Source organism: Spermophilus citellus, assembly GCF_964194105.1.
Source record: "Spermophilus citellus genome assembly, chromosome: 4".
In the NCBI taxonomy this organism is placed as follows: Eukaryota; Metazoa; Chordata; class Mammalia; order Rodentia; family Sciuridae; genus Spermophilus; species Spermophilus citellus.
In genome coordinates this window covers 16,975,791-17,003,516 of record NC_138185.1, presented here as the reverse complement: position 1 = coordinate 17,003,516, position 27,726 = coordinate 16,975,791, and the positions used below count along the sequence as shown (strand labels likewise).

Below are 27,726 nucleotides of genomic sequence, written 5' to 3'. Positions count from 1 at the left end.
GTCAAGCTTCCCCTGTTCTACTTCCTCCAGCTTCTGATCTCCCACCATCCACTAACTCCCACTAGAGGCATGAGTTCCCTGGGAGGGTCATGGCAGCCCCAGGCTGTCCAAGCCTGCAGGGCCCAGAGAGAGAACCTGGGGAGGTTGCTGTGCTGTTTCTCCATCTTCTCTGCACCCACACAGACCTTTCCTGTGGGCTCAGGTCTAGGATTATCAACATTGGGAAGGTCATCTTTAGGGCATTTGCAAAACACTTTCAAGGAGTATATTATGGCTTGAATCTTGTCCCTTGAGCAAGACCTCCACTTAAATGATTGACAGAAAAAAAATAACGCTATGAATTTTGATATGAGATGCACAGGGAAGAAAGGAACAATAAGGGGAGCTGGCCTCACACCTTCTTAAACCCAGAGCTGCGCAAGGATGGAACCTCTTTCTTCCATTACTGTTGCTATGATGGGGCAGAGCCGAGCTAGGACTCGTCTTTAATATGTTGTAGATGAGGAAGCTGAGACTTAGAAAGGCCAAGTGATTTGCTCAAAGTCTCCCTTTTAAGGAACAGAGGTGGGATCCAGGTGATGGCTTCTCCCAAAGCCCTTCTTGTGGGCCCTGGACATGAACAAGATAGTGAGTCCGGATGCACCCCTGGAAAAGACTCAGAGTGCATCCACTCTGGCCTTCAGATTGGACACTGCCTGTCTCCTATTGTGTCCAGAGATAGAGGCTTAACTGAGCTACAGGAGAGATCTGAGAAGAGGCATTCTTCCTGCAATGGTAGGCCTCTGACAGAGTCCATCCATCGTCTCAGGCGAAATATCAACTAACTAGTCACTCATCCACTTTGGCCACAAGTGAGTCCACCATAGAAAAATGTCCATCTCTGCTTGTGCCTTATTTCTGTGACAGAAGCATCCCTGACCTCTATTCTATCGACGCCTGCTTTCCCCACACCCACTTGTGACCCCCAAACCCATCTCCAGACACTGAAAAATGTCTCCTGGGGGACAAAATGGATCAAAGGGCATGGAACACCGGCAGCGCCGTGGTTCTGTGCATACACTGTTCTGCTCATGAGCTAGGGACCCAGAGAATGAAGACAAATCCCACCTCTAGGTTTGTTCATCCAACACCAAGTGGTTGGAGCTGGATTTTAAATTTTATTTCAATTAATGTAAATTTAAAAACTGAAGCAATGAAAAGTATGTTTACTCATGACATACCATTTTCTCTCTTTTAGGATCATAGTTCATTTTAACCATTAAAACTCAGCATCTAACTTGAGACATACTATAAATTTAGATTCAGATAAGATTTCAAAAAAGTACAAAAAGGAATGTAAAATATATTTCATTGATAGCTTTTACACATCGGTTACTTATTAACATGATAATATTCTGGATATATCAGGTTAAATGAATTATGGTCTTAAAATTAATTTCAGTTGGGCACAGTGGTGCACACCTGTATTCCTAGTGCTTGGGAGGCTGAGGCAGGAGAATTGCAAGTTCAAAGTCAGCTTCAGCAATTTAGCGAGGCCCAAAGCAAGTTGGTGAGACCCTTTCTCAAAATAAAATATAAAATGGGCTGGGGATGTGGCTCAGTGGTTAAGTGCCCGTGAGTTCAATCCCTGGAATAATAATAATAATAATAATAATAATAATAATAATAATAATAATAATAAATTTCATCTTTTTGTTTTTGCTTTTTAAATGTGACTTTGAAAATTAAAAATTGCATACACAGGACAATTTCTATTTCTACTGAACAGAGCCACTCTGAAAGGTTTCAACGGGGAGTGATTTTAGCCCCCAGGGGACAGTTGAGAGTAAAAGTGGATATATTCAGTTGTAACAATTGGGGTTGATATGGTATTTAACATCCAGTGGGTAGAGGCCAGAGACGCTGCTATACATCCTACAGTGCACAGGAAATCCTGCCACAGTAAAGAATCATCCAGCCCCAGATGTCAACAGGGCTGAGGCTGAGAAACCTTGCTCTGAAGCCTGAATCCCTTGAAGGAAAGGCCACTAGTTCAGGGTGACCTGAAGAACTAGCTGGAGTTAGTTTGACTAAGACTAAAGATTACAGCTGCAATCACGCTTAGTTCTCATGATTAACTAGGCTGTGGGCATTATTACTATTCCTCCTCCTCCAGGTGAAGAGACTATTGACCAGAGAAGAGAAATAACCAGAATCACCAGACCAGGAGGCGGCAACCTGAAGGCCCAACTCAGCTACAACTCACCCACCGAAAGCCAGCCCGTCCCTGCAACATCCTGTGGCTGTGCGGGATTCCAGGCGGCAATGGCTGTGAAAAGAGCTGCCCAGGCTTACAATCTAATATCCCCATCACTCAGACCTGGACAGTTATTATTTACATCAGCCATTATTGCTACCAGGGGATGGACATTAACAAGAACGCCTTCTGCTAGGGACAGCCTGCTCAAAGAGAAAGACTTGCAGGCACCTCACCCATCAAACGAAGCTGAGAAACAGGTGGAAATAAATGGAACGCAATGAAATAAACCTGTCAGAGGAGGAACATTCAGACGCCTGGGAAGGCAAGAGGTAAGAACAAATGTGCCCGATATGGGATTGGCTCTGTTTAAAGAAAACATTATCTGGCTGCTCAGGTTGAATAGAACCCAGAGAACAATGGCCCGGCAGATACTGAGCTGCTGACACACACTCCCGAGAAGCCTTGTTCCTCCATGAATTAGGTGTGGGCACAGTGACGAGAGAGGCTTCTCTCTCATTATCTATCTGCAGTTCCTGCCTCCCTTGGGGGAAGGGTGAGGCTGGGGACCGCCATTTGAAGACCTGATATGTGCTGCTATTATTATAGGACTCTCTCTAGGGTTATCAAATTTAATCTTTAATGTGGTTCTCTGAAGTGTGATGATTAGCTTTCCAGGTGAAATAAAGCGATGTAACTTGCTTAAGGTTGTAGAACCAGGGAGTGGTTGAGATGAGATTCCCAAGGTATTGGCAGTGACACACTGGGCTATGGTGGTTCCCAGCATCCATGACACTGAACCACAGTGGGTGCTTTTGAGGCTCTGCCTTTCCTGCCTGGGGTATTCACTCTCCAGCTGCTGTGGGAGCCTCCTGCCCTGGAGAATTACAGAGGCAGAGAGGGGAGCCAAGTCTCCTGGAGGTCATGCACCTCCATGGTACCAACCGTCAATGGCTGACTGGTGTCATGGTATAGGTGCTGCCCTCATGCCTCAAAGTGGGACCAACTCTGCAAAACAAATCACACCTCAGAAACCCCTGTGGGCTCAGATTGATGCAGGGCTTCACATCCTCCCTTAGCTTTGTCCCCCGCCCTGTTTCATCTCCTGCCCATTCTTTCTTCTGAGAATACTCCTCCTTGAATAATCTTGACAAGAATCCCCAGTGCAGGTCAACATCCAGGGAACCCAGTCCAAGATATGCACAAACTGACGGGTTTGGGTTTGGGAAAGGTAGTGTGAACTGTGAAGGTACTGGATGGCCCAACTCATGTCCTCACTGCCCACTGCACCCTCTTTCCCACTATGATAAACTGACCAGCCAGGTTAATAGAGAGGAGGCCATTCTCTGAGCAAGGAACTTGGAGAGAGGCAACGGTTAATGGTTTAAGATTGCCAGGAAATTTCCACTTAAAGAGATTCCGCAGCAGATTGTCATTCCTCTCCAAGGTATTGCAGTGGGCATCACGGATGCCATGGTCTATGCTAAGATGGGTTCTGCATCCTTTTCAGGATGGCATGTGAGGGAACAGTGAACAGTGGACATCTGAACAGTGTGTGAATTAAAGCGACGTTGAAGCCATTAGGCAGGAAAGCCTGGTATCAGGAACCCCCAGTAGGAACCTGCTGGTTTGAGGAATGTCTGGTTCATGTGGTGTCTGGCTTAGCTCACTGGCCAAGTTCTAGCACAGCAGTGGAGATGGGCATGATCCCTTAAGAACCAAATATCCTGCTGACTCCCACTCCCTATCCTGTTCTTTGTGAAGAAGCAAGCACCTAGGCAAGACTCCTCCCACCCTGAAACCTTTTACCTACCAATCCCCTTTGATTGCACTGTTATAAATAAAGCCAGCAAGGGCTCCCTCTTTGTTAGCTACCTTATCCCATCACTGCCCGCCTCCCAAATGTATTTCTGGTCTTTCGTGTCTATTTTGTGGTACTACTTTCATAGCTTTTATTTCACAGCCAGCCCATCCCTCCAAGGGGAACCCTTCCCTCACCCACGCGGGATGTGAGCGAGAGGCATGTATTTCAGTAAGTGAAGAAAGGAGGTGGTATTTACATTGGAAAAAATACCCTACCCTGGTCTGGAAGCTTCTCTTCCAGCTCCTTTGCCATTTATGATCTTGTGTAGTCTTAGAATGCAACTTCAGAAGACTGTGTCCATGTAGAGTTTACAAAACGCAAACAGTGTCCCCTAAGAGGTAGGCAGTATTACTCCTACTTAACAGGTAGGAACAGTAGGGCTGATCACATTGGAGGACCAGCGTCAGGAACAGTGGTTATCTGAAACTAATTTCCTAACCATGGACTTGTTAGGTCAACTCATTCACAGCAGCAGAGCACAGCCCCACTGTCATTTCTCCTGGGAAGCCCTCCCTGAGCTCCAGGTGTGTTGGTCTTGAGCACTGGGCACTCTGCCCCATAGTATTACTCACAGATGCACATTTATTTGTGGAGTTTTTTTGCCCAATGCCTGTTTCCCCTCCTAGAGAGGCACTGAAACCTCTTCCTTTGCTCACTGCTATACCCCTCAGTACCTTGAACAATGCCTGGCACCTAGTAGGTGCTCACTAAGCATTAGTAGAATGGATAGAGGGATGCATGAGTGGATGGGTGGGTGGATGGGTGTGTGATTGGATTGATGAATGGGTGGCTGGATGGGTGGATGGGAGGGTGGGATGAAGGGACTGCCAGTTCCTCTCTGGTGCACCTGGCCTGGAGGACCCACTGAATTTGGGTCACTCCCAATTCCCTCCCACCCGCCCACCTCTGGTGATCACCTGTGGTGAGGAGGCAGAGTGGAGTCCCCGGGGTCACCTGGGCGCTGCCCATTGGTGCTGACCACAAGGAAGCCAATCCCCAGGCAGCATGCAGAAGAGAAGGAGAGAAAGAAACACACATGAACACATGAGGTACGGTGAACAGAACTGCAAACCTGTGGCTCTGAAGAGCTCACCCTGCACAGCAAAAGAACATCATGATCTAACAAAACAAGGGCTCGAAGTAGATTTTAAAAAATGAAGCCAGCGAAAGGGTCACCATTTATCAAGCACCTGTGACATGCCAGGTGCCCTTCGTGGTGTCTCATGCCCAATGTTTCTGAGAGTTAGGACAACCCAGAAAGGTCAGAAGTGTTATAAATAAACATGTCTGTTTTCCGGTCAAATTTCATCTCCCCAGTCTTCCCTTTCTTCACCAATGGTGCCACCACCCACAGAGATTTTGTCTACAGACCTGGGCGTTGCCCTTCCCTTTCCTTCCTTCTGACCTCCTGCTTGTGATCAATCACCAGGTATTAATGCTACTCCAGAAAGGCTCTCGAACGTGCCCCCTTCTCCTGAGTTTCATTCCCACTTGGTCCAGGCCACCCTTGTGTTTTGCTTGGATTGTGGTTCACTTGCACCAGCTTCTTATCTGGTCTTCTGGCCTCCAGTCTTGTTCTCCGTCCACCTCTTCTTCATCCCTTGGTTGAAATGCATCAGGGCCCCCACTGTCCTCAGGGTAAACTTCAAACCCCCGAACCCAGCTCTCAGGTCCTCAGAGATGAGATCCCTGCCTGGCCTTCCTGACTCATTTCCCTGTACTCTCTGCTCTGCCCCAAGCAAAATGAACAACTTGCCACCATCAACAGTCCCCTACCTTCTTGTCTGTGGGCCATTCCTAGGCAGCCAGTTTGCATGGAAAACACTCCCCCCTGCTTCTCCAACCTGGATGACATGGCTCATCCTTCAGATGTTGGTTTGCAACTCCTTCCTGGGGAGTTTTTAGTGTCTCACAGATTTAGGAGAGATGTCCCTCCATCTTCCACAACACCCTAATGCTCCTTTCTCATTGCAGTGACCTCACTATATCATAAGTATATGCCTCCTTCTTAATTCTGTAGTCTCCACTGTGTCTTGCATTATACCTGGCACATAGTAGGTACTCCATGAATATTTGTTGGATAAATGAATGAATGAATGAACACATGGTGAATCAGATCATTTACATAACATATTCAAGGTCACAAAACTAGTAACTGTCAAAGGCTGAAATCAAACCCTGGTTTGCCTGGTTTGGATGTTCTTGCCCTTCTAAACCTACCACTCGCCTCTAATGAAAGTGATTCGGAAGTGTGGGAAGTGTCTTGTACTTGGTCAGAAACTAGAAGGTTCGTTCCTGCAACAAAACTGCAGAAGGTGCTTATGCAAAATGCAGAGAGAGATGGGGCATCCTAGATCAAGTGATGAGTGGAAATATATCATCTCAAAACTAACACAAATGGCGAGCTTGATTGACAGCCTTTATGATACTATAAAATTTTACCACTGGTAAACAGTAGTCATAACATTCCTCCCTTAAATTTATGGGGAGCTTTGCCCTTTCCAAACACCTTCTATGTCAGGGGTCATTACACTAGGGCTCATGAGCCACATCCAGCCCCTTCTGTTTCTTGTGTGGACAGGAGCTAGGAACATGTTTTACATTTTTCAATGGTTGGGGGAAAAATAAGAGTAATACTTTGTGACACATGAAAATTATGTGAAATTCAAATTTCAGTATCCATAAACTAAGTTTTATGGCGACACATGTGTACTCATAGGCATTATCTATGATTGCTTTTGTGCTTTCGTGACAAAGTTGATAGGTATGACAAAGACCATCAGGCCTGCAGAGTTGAAAATATTTACTATCCGGTCTCTTACGGAAGGCTTGCTAACCCCTGTTCTAAGTGGCTATTTTTATTCATGTTTTTCTGTCCTCAATTTTTTGAGGCAGGCAAGACAAGGACTGTTGGCCTCACATGTCAGAAAAAGAAATCAAAGGCTTGAGAGAAGAAGGGACTCAAATATTTTGACTTACTGTCCTCTCTTTCTGCAACCTTGTCTCTGCCTCAGCCCATTTTCTGAACTGCAATTTAAGTGTCCTTTCTGAAAAAATGTCCAGTCTGCTTAAGCAGCACCAGGACTCCCACCATCTTGGGACAAGGTTCATGTGTGCACTACAGGGCTGCCCTGGTGGCCTGGCAGTTCACACCACTACAGCTGCTCCTCTAACTGCTCCAACCCTTATCTGGTTCCCCGGGGAGACTAGCCATCCTGTCTTTGCCTCATCCCATTCCAGTTCAGGTCCATACTCGCTTGTCTCCAGATATTCACATCCCAGGCTTCGAAGACCTTCCTCTCTTATTCTTCAATCTTATCCAATATGGATGATTTTCATTCTTTCAAAGCTTGCCTTAGCATCCACACACTTCGAGAAAGCATGCACTAAGTTGATTTACACGTCCCTTCTCCATGCTTCAATAGCATCCTGAATTTACCTTCATCATAGCCTTAATCACACTGGATTGATATATATTGGATGGCTCTCCCACTGGCTGCTACCTGTTGAGTGCTTATTACAAGCCAGGCATTGCACTAAGCACTTTGCATGCATTAGCTCATTAAGTTCTTGTGTTAACACCGTAGAATAAATGGTGTTATTGTCATTGGTTTATAGGTGGTGAAACTGAGACATGGTGCACTTCAGCACCTTTTCCTGCCTAGACTCTAAGACTGTCCAAATCCAAAGATTAAGTTCCTAATCTCTAAGGAATGAGGGACCACCTGTCAAGATCAAGTTGCACTCAATAAATGCTTATTAAAAAACGAATTGAATATATGAAACTCTGATTCAGTATTTTTCACTCGTTAGCTATATCACTTAGAAAATGATCTACATTTATAAGTTTGAGCTTCTCTAGGATAGGGGTAAATAATAGGTATCTCATGAAGTGATTTTAAGGATTAAATGGAAAACAGTTAAAATCTTAGCCTGGTTGGCAAACCCAGAGGAGATTGTAACCTCCAGGGCCACAACCCAAATTCTGTTTAGCAGTAATGGTCAGCTAACAGGGGTGGGGACAGATGGACAGATGGAAAGTTGGAATGGGGAGAGATTTTACAAGGGGGTGGAGAAGAAGAAGAGGAGGATTCTGGGTCTCAGCAAAACACAAGGGGAAGTAGAAATATAAAATGATATTATATATATTGTACTAGCATTGACTTGTGTTTACAGTGCCACCTGTGTTTACCAGTAGCATATGGCAGAGATCTGGTCATTTCATTTGAGCTGTGTCCTGTGACCACTTCTTATCAAGACAACTTATCAAGACAACTATAGTGGATGTGGTGTGAGTCATTTCCAAGTGTGGTGAAGACCAAAGTTACCACTTCCAGGGTTTTTCTTCACCTGTGGTGGCCACATATATTCTAGATGGCACAGCAACAGATAAATCTTTGTGGTATTAAGCTACTGAGATTTGAGCATCAATTTGTTGTCTCAGCAAAGCCTATCCTATCCTGACCAATCCAACTAGAAAAGAGTTGGAAATCTCATGCTTCCTCAGGTTTCTCCTGGTTTCCCTGCCATGTGACTTTTTTAAACTAGGGATTTCATGGCTTTTCTCTCTTTGCTGTTTCTAGGTCCTGACCAGTGTAATTCTGTCTATGTGTCCGCCATGAATGAAAACACTGAGACTATGCAATAAAGAAGGAGTCCAGAATATGAAGCACCCGACTCCCTTCTGACTTTTTCCCCTTCTAAAGCAATGTATGTTGGATGTAGAGAGATACTGCTGGGGTACAGATGGTCCTGGAGCAAACAACCTTGAAGACAAACTAATTTCTTGGCTTATTAGCTTCAATATGTTGTGCAAGTAAAGAAAGCTGAGGGATCCTTGAGCATCTCACCTTCGACTCCAGATTCCAATTTTTGACTTGGACATCACTGACTGGAGGCTGAAGACCATCATGCCATAAGAATTGTATCATCAATTATTACTGGAAAAGAGGCGTGGGAAGGGGCTGACAAATGGAGACAGGGGACTCTGCCAGTGGTCCATGGAGTCTCACTCACTCTATGATATTAACAAGATTCAAATGGTGCCATAGAATTGGATCTGAGTTATAATTCTAAGAGACCCTGAGCTTTTTGTTTATCCCTTATGAGCGTATATGGCTTCATGGCTTGAGCAAGGATAACAGTGAAGACCTCCATTTATTTAGTGTACAATATGTGGGCTTTCTTTCTGCCATCTCATTGTAACCTCATGTCAACAAGCACACCCTTGTGACTGGCATAGAATAGGTGATTAATTTTTGCAAGCCTCCTTTTCCCCCTTGAAACACTACATTGAGGTCCCATTCATGGGTTTTAAATTTTCTTTATTTCTAGTCCAGTCTAACTCAGATTTCCCTCTTCCCTCACTCCTGGCATTAAGTGGCCTCCTTTTCCCTTTTAGTATTCATCTGCTTTGAAACAACATCTTTGAGTTAAAGCCAACTCAGGTGTAGTTAAGAGGGACGGACAGACATGCCTCAGGTACCTGCTGGAAGGATAAGAGTCAGTGTTGGCTTTTGTTTTCCTGGACTAGCTTTGGTCTTCCTGAGTGGGGTGTGGAGAGGGAGTGCAAGGCAGGAGTTTGAACCAATCTCTATGGTGGGAGGTACAGGAAGGACAGAAGAAAACCAGAGAGCTCTGTCAGCTTTTGTAGTAAAGAAAACTATTAAAGAAGGGACTGGAATATTTAAAGGTCATCTTTAGGTTATTTTTTGGTGTTTTTATGATATATTTCTTTTCCTTCCATCTTCTTACAAGACCTTTAGAAAAAGCCATGTTATTCCATTGGCATTTTAAGACCTAGAAGACACTGGATAAGAGCAAAAGTTCCAAGAGTCAAGGAGACCTGGTTATACTCCTGCAAGTCTCATGACTCTCAGACTGGAAAATTCAACTCATTGAACGTGGCTAGAGAAGAAAAGCAGCGCCCTGCTCTAACCCTTCAAATACGTTCTTTGAGTTTCCCCCTTTGAAAGTTTGACAGAAATTAAAAAGACTGAACAACAGCCATGAGTTTTCCACGAGACTACCTCACTACAGTTATTCCTCTCACAAGTGATCCTTCATTAGGGACCTGACCCAGCTGCCATAGCTAGATTTGGGTATATCATGGTCCTGGGTCTCTCCTGAAATTACCAGATAAGTATAGAGGAAAGGACAGTGTCATAGTCAAAGGCTAGCTGATGGATGAGCAAAATCCTCTGCCTGGTCAAAAAAATATATCACGGCTGTATAGGATCTCATTTAAACACAATGATATGTAGATGCAAAGGTCAAGTACTGGAAGCTGAGGCCAGCATGATCCCTGAACCCCAACAGTTCCTGCACTTTGAATCTGGCCTGAGTCCATCTGTCAAATGGCCTATGTGTAGAATTTTATGAGAGGTGACTGGAGTCCAGGCTTTGCCTTTCAGAGAACTGGGGGACAGGATCTACGCTTGGTAGGTCTGGAATCTCTATCAGAGCCTCCAAAAGCCAAGAAGAAGAAAAGGAAGCTCATTGTATAATCAGTTATGTTCTTGAACCTAGATTAGTGACTCTGGGTTTAAAATCATGCGGTAGGCTCCTATGTTAAGTCACTTGCGTGGTCAAAACAACTTGTCTCAGGTCAAATAACTAAGTTTTGCAGGTAGGTTTTGAACACAGGTGCCCCTGACTTCCTATTTTCCCATGCCACCCTCAAGGAGGCTCTGTGTCAGGCAGAAGATTCCATATAGGACTGGGTCATCTGATTTGGTTTCTCTGCCCTCTAATTTGGTTTCTCATACCTTATACCGGATAAGGGAGCTCTGGACATATGGCTCCCTCTGGCCCCCAGTCTTATCATCTGCAAAATGAGGGCCTTTCCCCGGAGAATGACTATTTGTTGTCCCTACCCGTCCCTGCAGGAGTGATGACCCATTATGGAGAGAGGAGAGAATAATGCTGGATGAAATGCTTCACTCTAGTCTTAGCCCTTATAAGAAAGAGGCCTGTTTACAAAAGACCATCACCCACGTCTCTTGCCTATTGCCGTGGACCACGGTATTAGTCCCTCACCAGCACCATACAGAACAGAACTCCTGGTGACACTGGCCACTTATCTCCTGCCTCATTTTTCTGGAGTCCAGCTTTCAGCACCTACTCCAAGGGGGTTGTTTTAATGGGATCGTTAGAGAGTGTTTACTAGATTAAAACTGTGCCTGTCTTCTGCAAAGCAACTCTGCAAATGGCTTTATGGGTTTCCGGATTTATTTTGTCTCCATGACTCGGCTCAGTTTGCAAATCAAATCAAAGCTGATTTTTCTAACTGCCACTCCTGTGCACCCAGCGGGAGTCTGCAGAACCAGCTGTGTTCCCGTGAAGGCTGGCACCAGAGATGGGAGTATTGCTGCCTGCTGGCGGCCAGAGTAGATCCAACAAATGGAAGGCAAGCAAGCCTATACCTGGATGGCCATATCTGAGATTGGGTGGGGTTGCAGGGACCAGATCAGAGGAAACTATTTTTATTTTCTGGAAATTGAAAAGGCAGGATGATGTGGACTTGAGGATTGATGAGCAGGACTAATAAGGAGCCAATTTGGACCCATAATATTGAGGTTATTTTCAACTAAAATTTCCCAAAGTGGAAGGAACTCTCTTAGGAAGGAGTGAGATTCCTCTACCAATAAGGACACAAGCAGAGACTGGCTGGGCTCTTTGTTAATGGGTCTATAAGACAGCTGGCCCTCTATTTCAATTTTACTCCTATTTTCCAAGAACCCTGTCCTCACATATATCTTGCATTTGAAAAAAATGTGACCATGGAAGAATAATGACCTATTGGCCCTCCCTCCATCCATCTATCCATCAATCCATTGATCTACTGAAGTAATCATCCATTCATCTATCCACTGATCCTTTCAAGCATCCACCCATCCATCCACCCATTCATCCACCCGCCCATCCATCCATGTACCCATTTGTTCATTTCTTCATTCAACACAATTTTGAATGTGTTTTAATTTATTGAACATCAATGCATGATAAAATCTGGGAATGAAATAGTGTTCAAAATAGGCACAGTCCTTACACCTACATCACTTAAAAGCCAAGCACATTAAACACATGGGCGAGCAAATACATACAGACAAGTTAAGATGCTGTGAAGGAAAAGTACGACGTAGGTTTAAAGTGAAAAATGTTGGGGATAGATAGTAGATTGCAAGTCTTTCTTAGGAAGTGAGGCTCAGGCTGCTGTCTAAAAGATGTGTATCTGTTCAGCAGGCACAGATGGTGGTCGGAGAACTTCAGGATGAGCAAACAACCTGAGGCCAGAAGCAACTTAACGTAGTTAAAGAACTGAAAGAAAGCCGGTGTATTGCAGTGTTGAATAAGAGCTCCATGAGCCCAGAGTGCCAGAAGGGGCCACAAATGCAGGAGAGACTGGTTGGGGCAGGGCTTATGGGTAAAAAGAAGTAGCAAGTGAACAGAAGGGTCTTTCTGTGAGGCTTGGGCCAGGGGACAGGAGGATCAGTGGGTGAGGGATCTTGGATGGAGCTTGACATCCGTTTCTCCAAGAGGAACTCACTGGTATGGTTGCAGAATTGAGCAACCAGGTCAGAAACAATTTTCCCCTTGACCTGTTCTGAGGCAAGAATTGAGATACTTGGGTCAGAAGGGCATGAACTGAGATTCTTGTCCTCTCTGTCAGTGGCTGCAGCCTGAGGTATCTTCCTCCAAATGAGATGATGTTTCTCCCATGAGAATGGCTGTTTTGTCTCCTATTTGGGATTCAGCACCTTTGAATTCTAAGTACCCCACCCCAAGTTTTCACGTGCCCCATTTTCTCAAGAATCTCTTTGGAGCACATTTGCCTTACATTTCCAACTTGCTGCCTAGGCTGAGGTCATCCCTCATCTTCCAAATGCAGGACAAGCACTGTTCAATGCTTGCCTCTAAATGCCCTCTCTCCCTGGCCCTTTCTCACAGTTCTTATTTTAACTGCAGGAGCAAAACCTAACTTTTAAATCGATCTTTTCGGATCCTTGGTTTTCCACTACCTTCCCTTCAACGTCTGAATAATAGCTTTGTTTCTAAACCAAGACAATGCTTGTTTAACCCATGGCTGCTGGCTTTTCTCTACAGCTCTGAGTAGACTGACTCCCAGGGCTACAGTAGGCCTTGAAGTGCCTTTTTTGCTTTCCAATTTGAGGCAATTCTATTAGCATTTTGCTACTTCTCACCCCAAGGATGTAGTAGTATATCCGGCATATACCAAAAGCCCAGTGGTAGGTAGAGCAGAGGCTGTTGGAGCCACACCTGGTTCTCTTTTCAGGTCAGTGTACCCTTGTGCTATAAGGACTCACACCTGTGACTTCCTCCTGAGATTTGTCCAAGGTGCAAGGATTCCACTTCCTCTAGAACCACCTAAGAGATTCGGGTAGATGGAAGGGAAAATGAGGGGGAAGTGTCAAAGACTGGTCCACGTGGGAAAGAGTACCAATCCTGGTCTTCTGGCCTCAAGACAGGACAACTTTGGAAGAACTGATACTCTCCTGCAGGCCTAGCCTCTGTTTGACTTTACCTAAGACAGATTCTTGCTCAGCCTCTCCCATTCCCTGTTCTGTTTTCTTCTCTCACAGACTTCTGAGAGTCTTTCCTTCATATATCATAAGCCCCTTAATCCTTGCCTCAGGCTCTGCTTCTAGGAATCCTGTCCTTAAGACAAATCGTACTGTATTTATCTCTTCATTAATAAACCCCACCTCCCCACTGTGATTGTTCCCCCATTCTCAGTCCTCTAAGTCTGCAAAGTTAACAGTAGCCAACCCCTGGCTGAGGGACAACATCAAGAAGAAAATGAATTTGGATCAGTAACCACAAAGTCCTTCGTTGGTGAGAAACACTGTCTCCAAGGCTTTTCATCTGAGCCCGTCCTAATCCCAGATTAACCCTGCTACCAGCAAATGTCAAACCACCACACCATAGTGCCATAGCTTGATGTTCCCTGTGAGGTTCTGATCTGGCTCCATAAATAAATACTTCCCTTCTGAGGGAACAAGGATCCACCCAATATATCCTCTATAAATACAGGGACCTGTCTCTTTATGTGAGCCTTGGGCCAGGGCTGTGTTCCTCTCAGTGTGAGAACCTCAGACAGTTGGTTTCCCAAAACCCATCTTGTTTTGGATACTAAGTGGTTTCCCATGTTAGTTGAGAAAGGCCACTGATGGCCAAGGAGGTACGAAGCCTTCTATATTACAGCAGTCTCAGAGGAGCAGGGACATAGATCATGGCCTGGGAACACACGGCTGTCATTATTTCCTGGGACTTTGGCACCATGACTACCTCAGTTCCCATTGGAGGCACCAGTCACCATCATGACTCCACCTTTATTTGTTACCAGTATTCACTGCATGTCTGTTTCCACGCTAGACTGGGACTTCCTTGAGGACAGGTAGTATACTGGTTCACCAAGAAATACCCAGTTCCCGTCATGGTGCCCAGCTTAAAGATGTTCAATGGTGAGTTTACAATCTGAAGGAAATAACAGTCATCAATAATAATGACAACCATTTTTTTCCCCAAACACTTTGCTGTTGACAAAACACTGTCATGTATGCTATGCCATTTGATCCCATCCCTGTAACAAAGTAGGTGGTAGAGGCCTTTGCAGACTGAGACTGGCTGATGCCAGCTCACTCAGTTGGCTAGAGCCAATTGTTAAACACTCGGGAGTTTTTGGCAAGCCAGTTGTTCCATCACTGGGCACTTGAAAATGGATCTAGTGCAGGTATTTGCATCCCAAGGATGGACAAATCAGGACTCTTATTCTACAGAGAGTGGGTTTTTAGCATACCAATGACAGAAGGTATGTTCAAAATGTTCTGTGAACGGATAGATGAAGATCACTGCAGATACACTGTGGCCAAGTTTCAGGGAGATTGAGTGAGCCCCTCGTGTCTCGTGTCTCCCAGCCTAGCTGCAGAAAGATGCTGATTCCAAACGGGTTTATTCATTCAGCAAGTATTTGTGTGTGTGTGTGTGTGTGTGTGTGTGTGTGTGTGTCAGCTTTGTGCCAGAAATGTCCTGTTCTGGCAAATCTGATTGAGGAATTAGTGATTGGTGAGATTAATTTGTCCTCTTCAGAGTTCTTCTCATCAGGCCGTGCCGGTGCCTCCCCAGGGGTCCTGGCCCTTCCCTTGCCCAGGACTGTGACTGTGTCAGTACCTAACACCTCACCCCTACATGAGATCTAAGGATGGTCCTGCTACCACACACCCAGCATCCAGTGTGTTGGGCCACCATGTCTGCCCCCAGCTCAGAGCTGCTTCCATGGATCATGCAGTTCCCCAGCCTGAGATAGCCTCCAGCAATTTATTTTAAGAGCAAGAATCAAACAGAGCCTCAGCCTACCTCTGGAGTCCCTTCTGGTGAGTGCTGTTCCTGATCCTTGCACACCCTTAACACCTATTGGAATCCCACTATGAAGATTCACTGGGAACCACGGGGACATGGCCCCTATCTGCACAGGTCCTGTTATGCATTGAATGTTGTACTCCCTTGCTCCCCACACTCCTAAATTTTTATGTTGAAGCCCTAATTCCTGGTACTTTATAATATGACCTGATTTAGTAGGTTTTACAGATGTCATTAGTTAAGCTAAAGGGAAGCCATACTGGAGTGGGGTGGACCCCTAATCCAAGATGATTGGTATCCCTATAAAGAGGGTAAATTTGGACACAGACATGAACATAGACAGAATGCCTTGTGGAGATAAGGCAGAGAACTGGATGACACTTATACAAACCAAGGAATGCCAAGGATCACCACCAATCATCAGCGGCTAAGAGAAATGAAGGGAACAGATTCTTTCTCACAGCCCTCGGAAGGAACCAATCCTCTGGACACCTTGATTTCAGACTTGTGACCTCCGGAACTGTGAGACACTACATTTTTGTTGTTTAAGTCATCCAGTTTATAGGATTTATCAAAGTAGCCACAGGAAGCTAATAAAGGTTCCTTGCTTTGCAACCATCCAAACCGGGCAGCACTAAATGGAGAGTGGGTGAGTAATAGTGACATTACAGAAAGGGAAGGGTCAGAGCCATGTACTGGAGCCAGGCTTGGATCTCATATCAGAGGCACTGGGATGGGGTCATGTTGGAACCATCCTGAATAAGTTCTTGTGCCTGTTCCAGGTGGAAACTCTCTGGTTGTATGAGATCCACAAAACTGGCCACAGATACTGGCTGGACTGTCTAGGGTCAGAGATAGGACAGTAGCAAGTTGCCTCGTGACCAGAGCACTGGAATGTGATCACACTCCAGGGGCTGGATGCCTGCCAGCAGACCCATGAGAAAGGCACCATGGTGACAGGGAGGTAGAAGAGACTGATGACCCATCTCTGGGACTTCGCATGTGGCCAAAATCTGCAGGACTTCCAGTATCATATTTTCCACTGCTAAAAAGAATATTGCTTTCAACAAGACTTCCAAGAAGAAATTTAATCCAGATAGTCAGAAATGGGTGAGATGGGTCAAATATTGATTCCTAGCTTTAGGACCTTCATTCAAACTCCTTGTGGGAAAGGCATATGTCTTCAATCGACCCTAGCTGCTCCAGGCACAGAGACTGGCGTGGAATAGACGCTGACCAAACACAAGTGTCTTTCTCTTTGTCTTATCTCTGCGTTCCCTGAGTATCCTTCTTATCTGATGCAGTGTTCAGAGGGTCAACTCCCTGAATAATGGTAAATTGGCACTCAGCATTATCTGGCTGTCTGCCTATTCCCAAGTGCTACGGGAGCCCCCGTTTCCTTGGGCACAAGTGTTGACTCTTCCTGAACTAGAAAACTAGAATGTGGGTGCTTGGAGTTCCCAGTGCTCTGACCCCTCGGCACCCTGCCTGGGTTTGACCAGCTGGGCACTCACGCCCATTTATATACCTTGTCCTTCTAGAAACTCATGCGTTGCCTGACACACATTCCACTGAAGGAAGACCGAAAGCTGGAGGTCAAACAAGAGGAGAAACTTGTGCTAAAGAGAGGTAGAGGGATTTTCTGCTCTAGGTCTTTAAATGAGCATGAAACTCCCCACAGTAGAGCAGTGTGACTCTGGAGATGCCACCATGGTGGGCCTCGATGCCTCTGAGGATGGTGGTTCTAAAACTTTCATTGCTTGACAGGTCACGTGTTCCCAGTGAGATACCATTTAGGAAGGCCTAGGTCTCAGAGGATATCCTTAGACTCCCCTGGAGAGCAGAGATGTCACAGCAACCCCGCCCTTGTCTACAGGTCAAAAGCTACTGGAGAGCCACAGGTATCATCATGGAGGAGAGGGCTTCAGTTTCTGCCCTTCCGGCCTCACTTTTAGGGGCCTGGTGCAGACTCCCAGCTGCCTCCAGAGCCCCGGCCCAATTGATGGTGTTCTTCCTTCCACATTATCTGTTTTCTTCAGAGGAAAAGTCTGCTGAAGCCTGTGATTTGTGACACCTTTTCTGCAGGTCATCAACACTCCTTGCCTCACAAAGAGTATTTTATCTCTTTCCATCTAATAACTGTATTTCTGAGAGAGAGAGAGAAGTTAGGGCCATGCCCATCGCTATGACTTATGTAAAATCAGGACGACTTCTTTGCACAGTCAGCCTTAGTATTTCCGTCTTCCCCATCCTCCTGCCTCTTCCCTCGGGTGCCTATGTATTGAGTTAACTTTCTTGAATGTTAAATGATGGGTCTTGGTGCACGCTGTGTCAAAGAGCTGTGTGGTATTTTCTCTCTTCCTCTCCACTGTCTGTCACTGCCTCCCACGTGTTTGCCTCTGTACGTGTGCATACATGTATACACATCCACATACACAGACGCAGACATGCGAGTCACTGCCCTTGTCTACAGTTTTACTTCTATGATTATATGTCTATTTATATTTGTAATTATTATATCCTTATGAATAATCTATGAAGCTCTGTATGCTGTGAGTAAATGCAAGGAACAGAATCCAGTTCTGGTATGTGAGTAGGGTGGTGGGGGTGAGCTGCTGTTAAAAATATCAATTCCATAGAAAAAAGATAAACCTGATTTCTAACCATTCAACCTTGTAATAGGTTAAATGATAGTAAACCATTCATTGATTTTGTTTTTTAAAAAGAGTAATAAACAGAAACATGTACCAATTGAAGGAGCCAGGCAATTCAATTATAATTAGGAAAACAAAAGTGATGAGCCTGAACAATGCTGTCTTCATTTTGGGGGATAAGTGTTGAAAATGCCAACTACATAACAATGCAGTGTTTGTTTTCTCATTATTAAAGGCACCAACACTAATCACCTCATATTTGAAAGCCATATACCAATTGAACACAGTACAAAACCCAAGAGATGGGGCTAATTGACAAGTTTAAAGTAAAACACCCACATAAACATAGACCCAAATACAATGAAGATGTAGAGCAGAAGAATATCTGAGATGATTTATATTCACTGAATAATGTACCAGTCCATCTGTTGATCCATCCATCCATCCATCCATCCATCCATCCATCCATCCATCTATTCAGTACATATGTTTTGAGTTTTTTGCTGTAGGAACAATTCTACTAAAATATACTTAGGATGTATGGTCTAGTGCAATGACCCAATGAAAAGAACTTTTCTTCTTTCCTTTCTTTTGGGAGGGGCAATGTTGCCTAAACTTTCCCTTTGTGGCTAGAGGGAGAGACACTTGCATTGCTAAAGACAGACAAGGACACACCAACATACCTTTTGTAGCCAGACGAACACAGTTGATTTTGGTCTCCTGTGAACAACAAGAATGAGGCACCAGTTAATTGGTTGTTGGTTATATAAGATTGTTATATAAAGAAAAATATACATATCTATTTGTACATATACATATGCATGCATATGCATTTTTAATTATAATTTAAAATTTGTCCTTTCCATTTATTTTTCTCATTGGGATCACCTTTTAATTCCATCTTTTTATTTCTTTTCAGGCTTGGAACATATGCTGTGCTGTTTGCTTCCCCAGACAGAACTACATTTCACATACTTCCCAGAACCTGAAATCTTTAACTATACTTAGTGGGCATGTTGTGGTGTGTGGTGTTCTTTGTTTAAGTGCATGAATTAGCAACTGGAGCCAGGGACTCCTTGGGAAACCTTGTTATAGGCAACAGTATATCTAAGTGCACAGATTTGAAGGGATAGTTTGAAAGAGCCCCAGCTATATGAAACATGTAAGAATAAAACTACAGAGTTCATGTTCAGAAAGTCACTTTGGCCCTGAGCTCTCTGGTGGACCTCACAGCTGTCATAAATAACATTGCCTGAGTGTTTGTGTGGCTATAGAATCTCTTTGGGGTGAACTACCTAGTTATTGTTGGCTGTTCCCCAAATGAACAGGATCCATAAATCTGTGGTGTTACTGGGTGTGCCATGGAGTTACAGAAAAGTGTGCTCAGGCAGAGAGTCAACTTAGTTTACTGGGATTCATTTCCTAAGAGGCCCAGGAACCAGTTGAACGTTCCAGTTGACTAAATTATAACCCCAACAGCTGTATGAATGCAATGTGACAATGAAAATAAAAGCAAAAAATGCAAAAAAAATTTATCCAAATCGATAACTTTTGGTAAGGCTTTAAATCATTAATTTCTCAAGAATCCAGTGCTTATTATTCTGCCCACCACTCAGAAGAAACCGCTATGTCTTGGAGGCACTTGTATTAATCAGGCTAGAAAATGTTATGCTGCAGTAACAAAACCCACAGACTTCAATAGCTGGAAACAGCAAGGTTTCTTTTCTACTCAAACTACATGTCTGATGTAGGTGTGTGTTTGGGTCTGAAGGTTGGGGTTGGGGATTCTCTAATCATTATAATCACCCAGAAACCAAGGTTAGGTTGGTGCCTCCATTGTGATCCCAGGGGAAAGAGCGCTGAAGAATCAAGCTCTGACAATCAAATGCTTTGGGACAGAAGTGACACTCTCATTTCTACTCAAGCTTAACTGGTTAGAACCAGTCACATGGCTGTGCTGCATTTCAGTGAGGTGGGGAGATAGAATCTTCCATGTACCCAGAAGTAGAGAAGAAATGGTAACATGCAAATCAGAATCTATTCTACCTAGGTATACCTCTGACTGTGAGAAATGGTGTCCCATACTTGTTCCCAATGGTCTCAATCCCAGTTCCTCTGACTGCACAGAAAGTCAGTCCTTCCTTATACATGAAGCATGTCTGGATACCGAAAGCTGGTTCTCAGGTTCTTTAACATTCTTCTCAGCAAACCTCATAACATAAGAGTTTCATCTTTTGAACTCTCCTAGCTACTCATGCTGAGAGATCTTCTACTTTGTCCCTCTCAACATGCAGTGACTAGAACAGGGAGCATCAGTCGATGAGTGGTCTTGTCACCATAGGATTGCCTGCTCTATCACGGTTTCCCTTACTTGTACTGGGCTTCTAGAAATATAGCCGACAACATCCTAACCCAAGTACAGAATCATATTTACCATCATTGAGTTCCATCTTCATTGATCTGATTCTTATAGCCTATCATCATATTCTCTACCCCCTACAAATTTGAGGAAATGTTTTTCTAATTTTTATCCAGATCAATAATATAAGTAGTAACCTCAAAAATGCCAATGGTAGAACTTTGTGGCACATACTGAAATCCTTCATCCCTGTTGACATTCAGAATCTTTGAACAAACTAGATACCAAATATCTGATTGCTTATGCAATCATATCTCCTCAATAGCTCAATTGCTTATGCCCTGTATTTTTCCACAATAATATCTTAAGAAGAGGGTCAAATTCATTTCAGATGCAGGTACTCTGTCTTTTTCATTTCCCTAATCCAGCGGCTTAGGAACACTCTTAAAGAAGGCTAGGTTGGTTGGCACGACTTGTTCTTTGGATCAAGTGTTTCTTTTCTTCCTTTTAATCATGATGAAAATTACCCTTTTAAAACAAGTAATTGTTTCATTTTATAAAAGAGAAAAATCAGAAATCTCAAAAAAATATGACAAGCTATGGTTCAAACATATGAAGTATGAGATGTTCATATTAAATATCAACCCTTTTTTACTTCAAGAAAAATCTTTTTTAAAATAAAAGAAATAAAATGACTGAAAGAAGTTAGAAAAATGAAGTGGAACTTCTCAGTGTGATATCCAAAAAGCATAAGGCATAAATGGATTAAAACTTACAGGCAATGATCAAAGTAAGCAAGTGAGTTACTTTGTTTTCATGTTTGGAGAAAGAGCAAGGTTCTTCAACTCCCATTGCTGTTCAATTCTCAGCTTTGGCTAAAGAAACCCCAGAGAACTGAAGGCCTGCAAACAGTGGAGCATCATCACAGAGACCATCTCTAAGAAACTGCACAGAGGTGCGGAGAGGTGTGGAGAGGCTAGAGATGAATCAGAAAACTCTCCCATTTCACCTCAGTGGAAGAGAAGGAGGTTTTGCATCTGATATCAGGAAACTTGCCAGTTCTGTGCAGGATTGTTGAATATAGTGGTGAGCAAATGTTTGATGAGGTCAAGACCATTGGAGTAATTTGTCAATATAGCCATCCTTGGTATCCAAGAGGGACGGGTTCCAGGAACTTCCTAGATACCCAAATCCACAAATGCTCAGGCCTCTTAAGTCACCTCTCTATATTCTGCACCCCTGAATACAGAGTCAATTACATGTACCTTAACTTCAAAGAGCTTCCATCTAATCTCTCTACACCAACATATTCTCAAGCAAATAACCTTGAATGTAGACAAGGATTTCTAGTCCAAAATGTTGGTTCTACTGTTCTTATATGCCCCTATAACCATAGGGGCATGATAAAGGAAACTTTGGTCTATCTATACAAGGGATCATTATAGTTTTTAAATTATTTTTTAATGTTATTGAGGATTGAACTAAGAGAGCTCTACCACTGAGTTATATCCCAAGTCCCGTTTACACATTTTTTTTTTTTAAATTTTGAGAAAGGATCTCACTAAGTTGCCAAAGCTGGCTTTGAACTTGTGATCCTCCTTGCCTCAGCCTCCTGAATATCTGGGATCAAAGACATGTGCCACCGTGCCTGGCACAATGGAATATTATGAAGCTGGGCTGTGCCCTGTGATAACGGGGAATGGTATACTAATAGAAAATACTAAATGAATAGAGCAAAGTACTATTTTATATTACAACTAATATGTAAATCTCAGCACTTAAAAAAGAAATTCTGAAGGAAATATACTAAATCTTAATGATTTCTGCACTGTCAATTTGAAGTATAACTTATATATAGACAAGACAATTATACTAATCTTAAATACAGATTGACAAATTTCCCACCAAGTAAACCCACACCTATGACCAGCACCCTGGACAAAACACCCAACACAACCAACATCTCAAAAGTCTCCTTCAGGTCCCTTCTAGTCATTTCCTCCCCAAAAAGTGAACATTAACCTCCCCCCTGTGGGAATGTTCTCTAAAACGTAGCCACACTGAAGGGAACCTGGGGTACCTGTAACGGGCTCTCCTCCTTCCTCTCCTGCTCATCATATTATTTGTGAGAAGTTGCTAATGCTCCTTAGAATCATCCTCCTTTCCAGAGTTTCAGGCACAGACAGTACTCACACCACCCTTTCTACTCCACACTGTTCAGAGCCTGTTTTTCTATAATCTAGAGCACGTGTCTGATTAGGCTAAAGTCCTCCTGACTCTGAACATGAGACTGACATGGCCACTTTCTCCTGTGTTCCTGGCAACTTTAATTCCAGAAGCGATCTGTCTCTGTTGGTTAGAATTAGGCACAGAATAACAAAGCCCTGAGTCCCTCTCTTGACCTTCTGGGTAACTGAGTTGTCAGCAAGCAAATCGGAGATAAGCTTGGACATTCTGAATTCTGTCAACAAGGAGGTCTGGCTGGCGTGCATATGTCCAAAGTCCCCAATCAGATCAACAAGCAGGAAATGCATCCTTTCTTTGTGCTCTGATTATATAAGGCTTTGGGTAAAGGGGAAAAATTGGTGTGTTTTCTGTTGTTCTTGAACTATGCCTACTTCTAAGACTATGATACAGTGCAATCCAGTTTCATTTCCTTCCCATTTCAACCTCACTCCTGTTTCACTTCTTGCTCCAGAGTTGAAAATCTGCACACAGGTATCCATCAACTGGGAGTAGAACAGAATGTCTATTACTCTTGTGCTTCTGTTGAGTCTTGCTGCTTCTACTCAAGCCTCTGCCAGTGCTGTGCAGCACTGAGCAAGTCACCATCCCCCTCTGTGGATCAGGTTCCTCATCAATCAAATGACAGAGTAAGGGGTAGAGAAGGTACTCTCGGTAGAGAGGCAGGCCATTGTAAAGTTGTGCTTCAGTGTTGAATCTGGTCCCAGCTACTGGCACATTCCTTTTTCAGTATTCTGTTTTCTTGATACCACTCCATAACACATTTTTCCATGCATAGAGTTGTTTTAAAAAGCTACATTTACTTAGCTGGGCACAGGGGTGCAAGCCTGTAATCCCAGCAACTCAGCGGCAGGAGGATGGCAAGTTCAAAGCCAGCCTCAGCAATTTAATGAGGTCTACGCAACTAATAAAAAATAAAAAGGGCTCCGTGGTTAAGTGCCCCTGGGGTTCAGTCCTTGCCCCCTTCCCCAGCAAAAAAACCAAAGCTGTACCTACTTTATTTTCAAGAATGCCTTATCCCTGGGCCAACTGATTACCTCCATTTTAGGATAGGCCCAAGACTAACTTATCCATAAATCCATCCTTCAACTATATACTAAAATTATAGGATGACTCTTCAAATGAAGAGCTCACATGGGAGTGTCTAAGGCTTCAAGGGTTTCTATATCTCCAGAAGGAGTTAGGTTAATTTGTACTGCCGACCTGATCAATAAGCCCTGGGTTCCTTGTGATTCTCATTTGATTTTCCCATTAGATTCCTCACTTAATAGGATAAGTATTTACCCTCAACCCCATAGTTTTCAAATAGTTCTTCCCAGTTACCCCAATTTGTGCCTCTTTCTTCTCTAAGACTGAGCTTCCCCAGGTAATATGATGGCATTTCGCCTTCACTCTGGGGACCTTCTATAGTTTTCCCAGTTACTTTTTGCTCATGACTTAAATCTTTCCCTAAGACTTGAGAACCCTAATAGCCTACCTGATCCTTTTTCATTATAATCCAGTCAGCCATTGAAGATAGTTATTGAACTATCATCATGTGCTGGGCATTGTGATGAGTACTAGGGTTATAAGAATGAGCAAAATAGAATGGTCCCTGTCCTCACAGGACAAACATTAGAGGAATATTCTCACAAATAAATATCTAATTACAAGTTGCAATAAGCAATAGAAAGGGAGAAGAGCTGAGTGCTCTGTGCATATAGAGAAGATGGTGTGGAGGGGGGCAGTCCAGGGCTTTAAGGAAGACCATTTAATCTGCCACCTGGGAGAGCAGCAGGAGTCAGACATATGAAGTGTCAGGGAAGCTTGTCCCAGACTCAGAAACATTTGTGCAAAGGCCTGGAAGTAGGAAAATGCATGGTTTGTGGAAGACATAAAGAAGTCTGGTAAGGCTCTAACTGTAATGAATTACTCGGGCCATGATGTGAGAGGAAGCTAGAGATACAAACCTGGTGGAGTCTTTTCTACTATAGTATTTTGGTCTATATTTTAAGAGGAAAGAGAGGCCATTTTAAGAGTCATTTAAATAGGCAGGGAAACAAATTTAAGATTTCTGTTTTTAAGACATAGAGGCTATTGTATACAGAATACATTTAGAATAAAAAAAACCTAACTGATAGGAAGAGGGTGGTGGGTAGTCTAGCAAAGGAGGGTGGAGATTTGAACAGGAGAATGACCACACTGATCTGCCCCAGCCTCTCACTACCTGTGGGATGTTTGACCCCGGAGCCCTCCCACTCGATGCCTTGCCTCATGCCTATGCATCAGTCTGGGCTTCCGACTGGGGTCTCTGCCTACAATTCCTCCAGCCTGTCTGCCCTTGACTTTTCTGCATTGCAAGGGTCCCCACAGTGTTTCTGTCGTGAGATCCACTCACTTATCATGTCCCATTCCCTGGAAAAAGAACCAAGGAAATAAAATAAAGAAGAGGGTCCTTTTTTCAAAAAGTATCTGACCTGCATATTTTAGGTTTTTCCATACTTATAAACAAGGGTGTGAGGTGAATATCACCATGCTCATATTTTTATTTCTCATGGGACAAAATTAAATGACATTTTCCAAGATTATACAGATGGTAAGCCAGGCTAAAATACAAAGTAACCTTTAAGCAAGTGGACTTCTTTTCTGTGGTTATCTGTAGGAAAGCACCCCTTTCCCATTTTTCCTGCTTCCTAGGGCTGCAAGAAGGCACATTCTATTTTGGAAAAGAAGCTAAGCCACTTTCGTTATAGAGAAATTCTGTTTTGACTTGACACAGGACTCTGAACAGTCAGAAATTCAAGATGGAAGAGAGAAGTGTCTAACATCAAACCTTCCCACATATTCTTCAAAAACAGCACAGGAAAGCAATAAAAAAATAAACAGGCTAATAATATGAAATCTACAACCTCAGCATAAACCATACACAGAGAAATCTCAAAACTTCAGAGTCCTTGTTGGTAAAAATATAAGAGCCAATTATGAATGAAATATCTTTAAAGTTCTCAATATAAGCCTTTGTGGAGAGCATATATGGAAACGCCATTTGGAAGAAAGAAAAGGGAAGCTAGTAGAGGGCATATGACTGAGTTAGAATGTGCTCCAGAAAGACAACATCTACACCACGTGTGAATGTGTGAAAAATGTAAATCCTGGTTGATCAAAGGGAGGAAAAAAGATCTCTAGGCACCTTAACCCAAGGTATCAAACTTCAATAGGTATTGCTATTGGGTACAAAGAAGGCAAAAAGAAGAAGTAACTTCAGGAGACTGGATGCTGAAGGGAAAAGAGTAATGGGGGGGGGGGCGGATTTTAGGATGCCAAAGGAGAACAAAGAACAACAGGGAGTCAGAATTTACACCCACCCCCACCCTGCTACAAAAAAGCCACCTATTAAAAAACATTGCACTTCATAACCCCGTCAGAACAGACAGAATGATTTTGAACTGGGAATCTTGTAAGCTAACTTAAATCTACAAAATTAAAACACGAGAGGAGCCTAATATAGCTATTGTATAAAAAAATAAATAAAAGTCAAGGCATCACACATGGTGAAAAGAGACCCCCCCCACCCTCCAGGAACATAATCATGAAAAGGAAGAAAACAGAAGCAACACAAATACTCAAGTGGAATTAACTATCTTGAAAGAATTTTATTTAGAAATGCAAAAGTTTAAAACTGAAATGTATTTTTAAAAAATCAGGAAAAAATAAAGAGTTGATTCACTTTGGAAGAGAAATGAAAGAAAAACACTACAATCCGAAATGAAGATAAATTACAAAGGAACAATTTAATGGGAGCACTGAATAAACAGAGAAAGACAGCAAGCCAATGAAAATAAGATAAAGAAAAAAAATAATAAGGACCACTGAAAAGTGGTTTAAAAGTCAGACAAAGAAGATTATATATATATATATATATATATATATATATATATATATATATATATATGAAATCATTGAGAAGGCAGGACAATTGTATAGGTAGAGATCTACAACAATAATCCAAGAAAAAATACTGGAGGTAACAGCCCTGAGCCTATTTACTGAACCAATATGTAGAGTCCTGAGGGAAATGGACTGGAAAAGGTCAAATCCAGGACATAGCCTAGCAAAACTATTAAATTTCTTGGGGCCTCTAAGCAAAAGTGTCACATAATTCATACGGACAAGGGAATTAGACTATCATGAGACTTCTCAAGCACAATACACAAAGCAAACAATGGAGAAGCATTTTCAAGAAGTTCTAAGAAAACTTGAAACATAGATAGCTTTGCATTTTTCAAATAACAAAGATACACAAAAATTGCCTCCAATATTCAAAAACACAGGAAATAACTGTAGTTATGAGGAATGAATTCAGTAATTCTGTACTTGAAGAAAACTCTAGGAGTTATTTTTTTTTAGGAACTTATAAAAGATAAACTTCATCCAAAATAGATATGACTTAGAGAACTTCAACAAAAGGATGGGTGTCGTGTAATTCTGACCTTATAGAACCAGTTTGGAATGACTCTCTACCTTTCAATTCTTTTGGAATAGTCTGAGAAGAGTTGGTGTTAGATCTTTAAAAACTGGTAAAATTCATCAGTGAAACCATCTAGTCCTGGACCTGTTGGGAAACTTTAAAATACTTTTAAGTTACTGATTCAATCTCTTTACCTATGTTTGGTAATTCATGTACCCCCACTTTCCACCTTTGGGTTCCATTTTGGTAGGTTATATGTGTTCAGAAGTGTATTAGTTTCTTCCAGGTTTTCTAATTTGTTAGTGTTATGTTGTTCATAATAGTTCCTAAAGATCCTTTGTATTTCTATGGTTTGGGGTTAATGTCTCCTGTTTCATCTTTATTTTATTTATTTGGGTCTTCTCTCTCCTTTTCTCTTGGTTAGTGTTGCTAAGAGTTTATGGACATTTTTTTCCTTTTTTTTTTCAAAATACCAACTTGTTTCACTGATCTTCTGTACTTTTTTTTTCAAGTCTATTTCATTTATTTCTGCTTTGATCTTTG

The 27,726-nt window shown here is 43.0% G+C and overlaps 1 protein-coding gene across 9 annotated transcripts in view; it reads right to left on the bottom strand.

Moving 5' to 3' along the window:
• Positions 1–27,726, bottom strand: part of PTPRT (protein tyrosine phosphatase receptor type T) — a gene marked incomplete at both ends in the record, with an annotated part of 1,075,443 nt that overhangs the window by 189,976 nt on the left and 857,741 nt on the right. For 5 of the 9 annotated variants that reach the window (XM_081292389.1, XM_081292385.1, XM_081292388.1 and 2 more), the window contains one exon: positions 18,817–18,853. In XM_081292389.1, the coding sequence (XP_081148515.1) occupies positions 18,817–18,853 (37 nt within the window). Of the gene's footprint in view, positions 1–5,017; positions 5,075–18,816; positions 18,854–27,726 lie in introns of all 9 variants that reach the window. The other 4 variants (XM_081292384.1, XM_081292383.1, XM_081292386.1 and 1 more) reach the window with 1 other exon arrangement.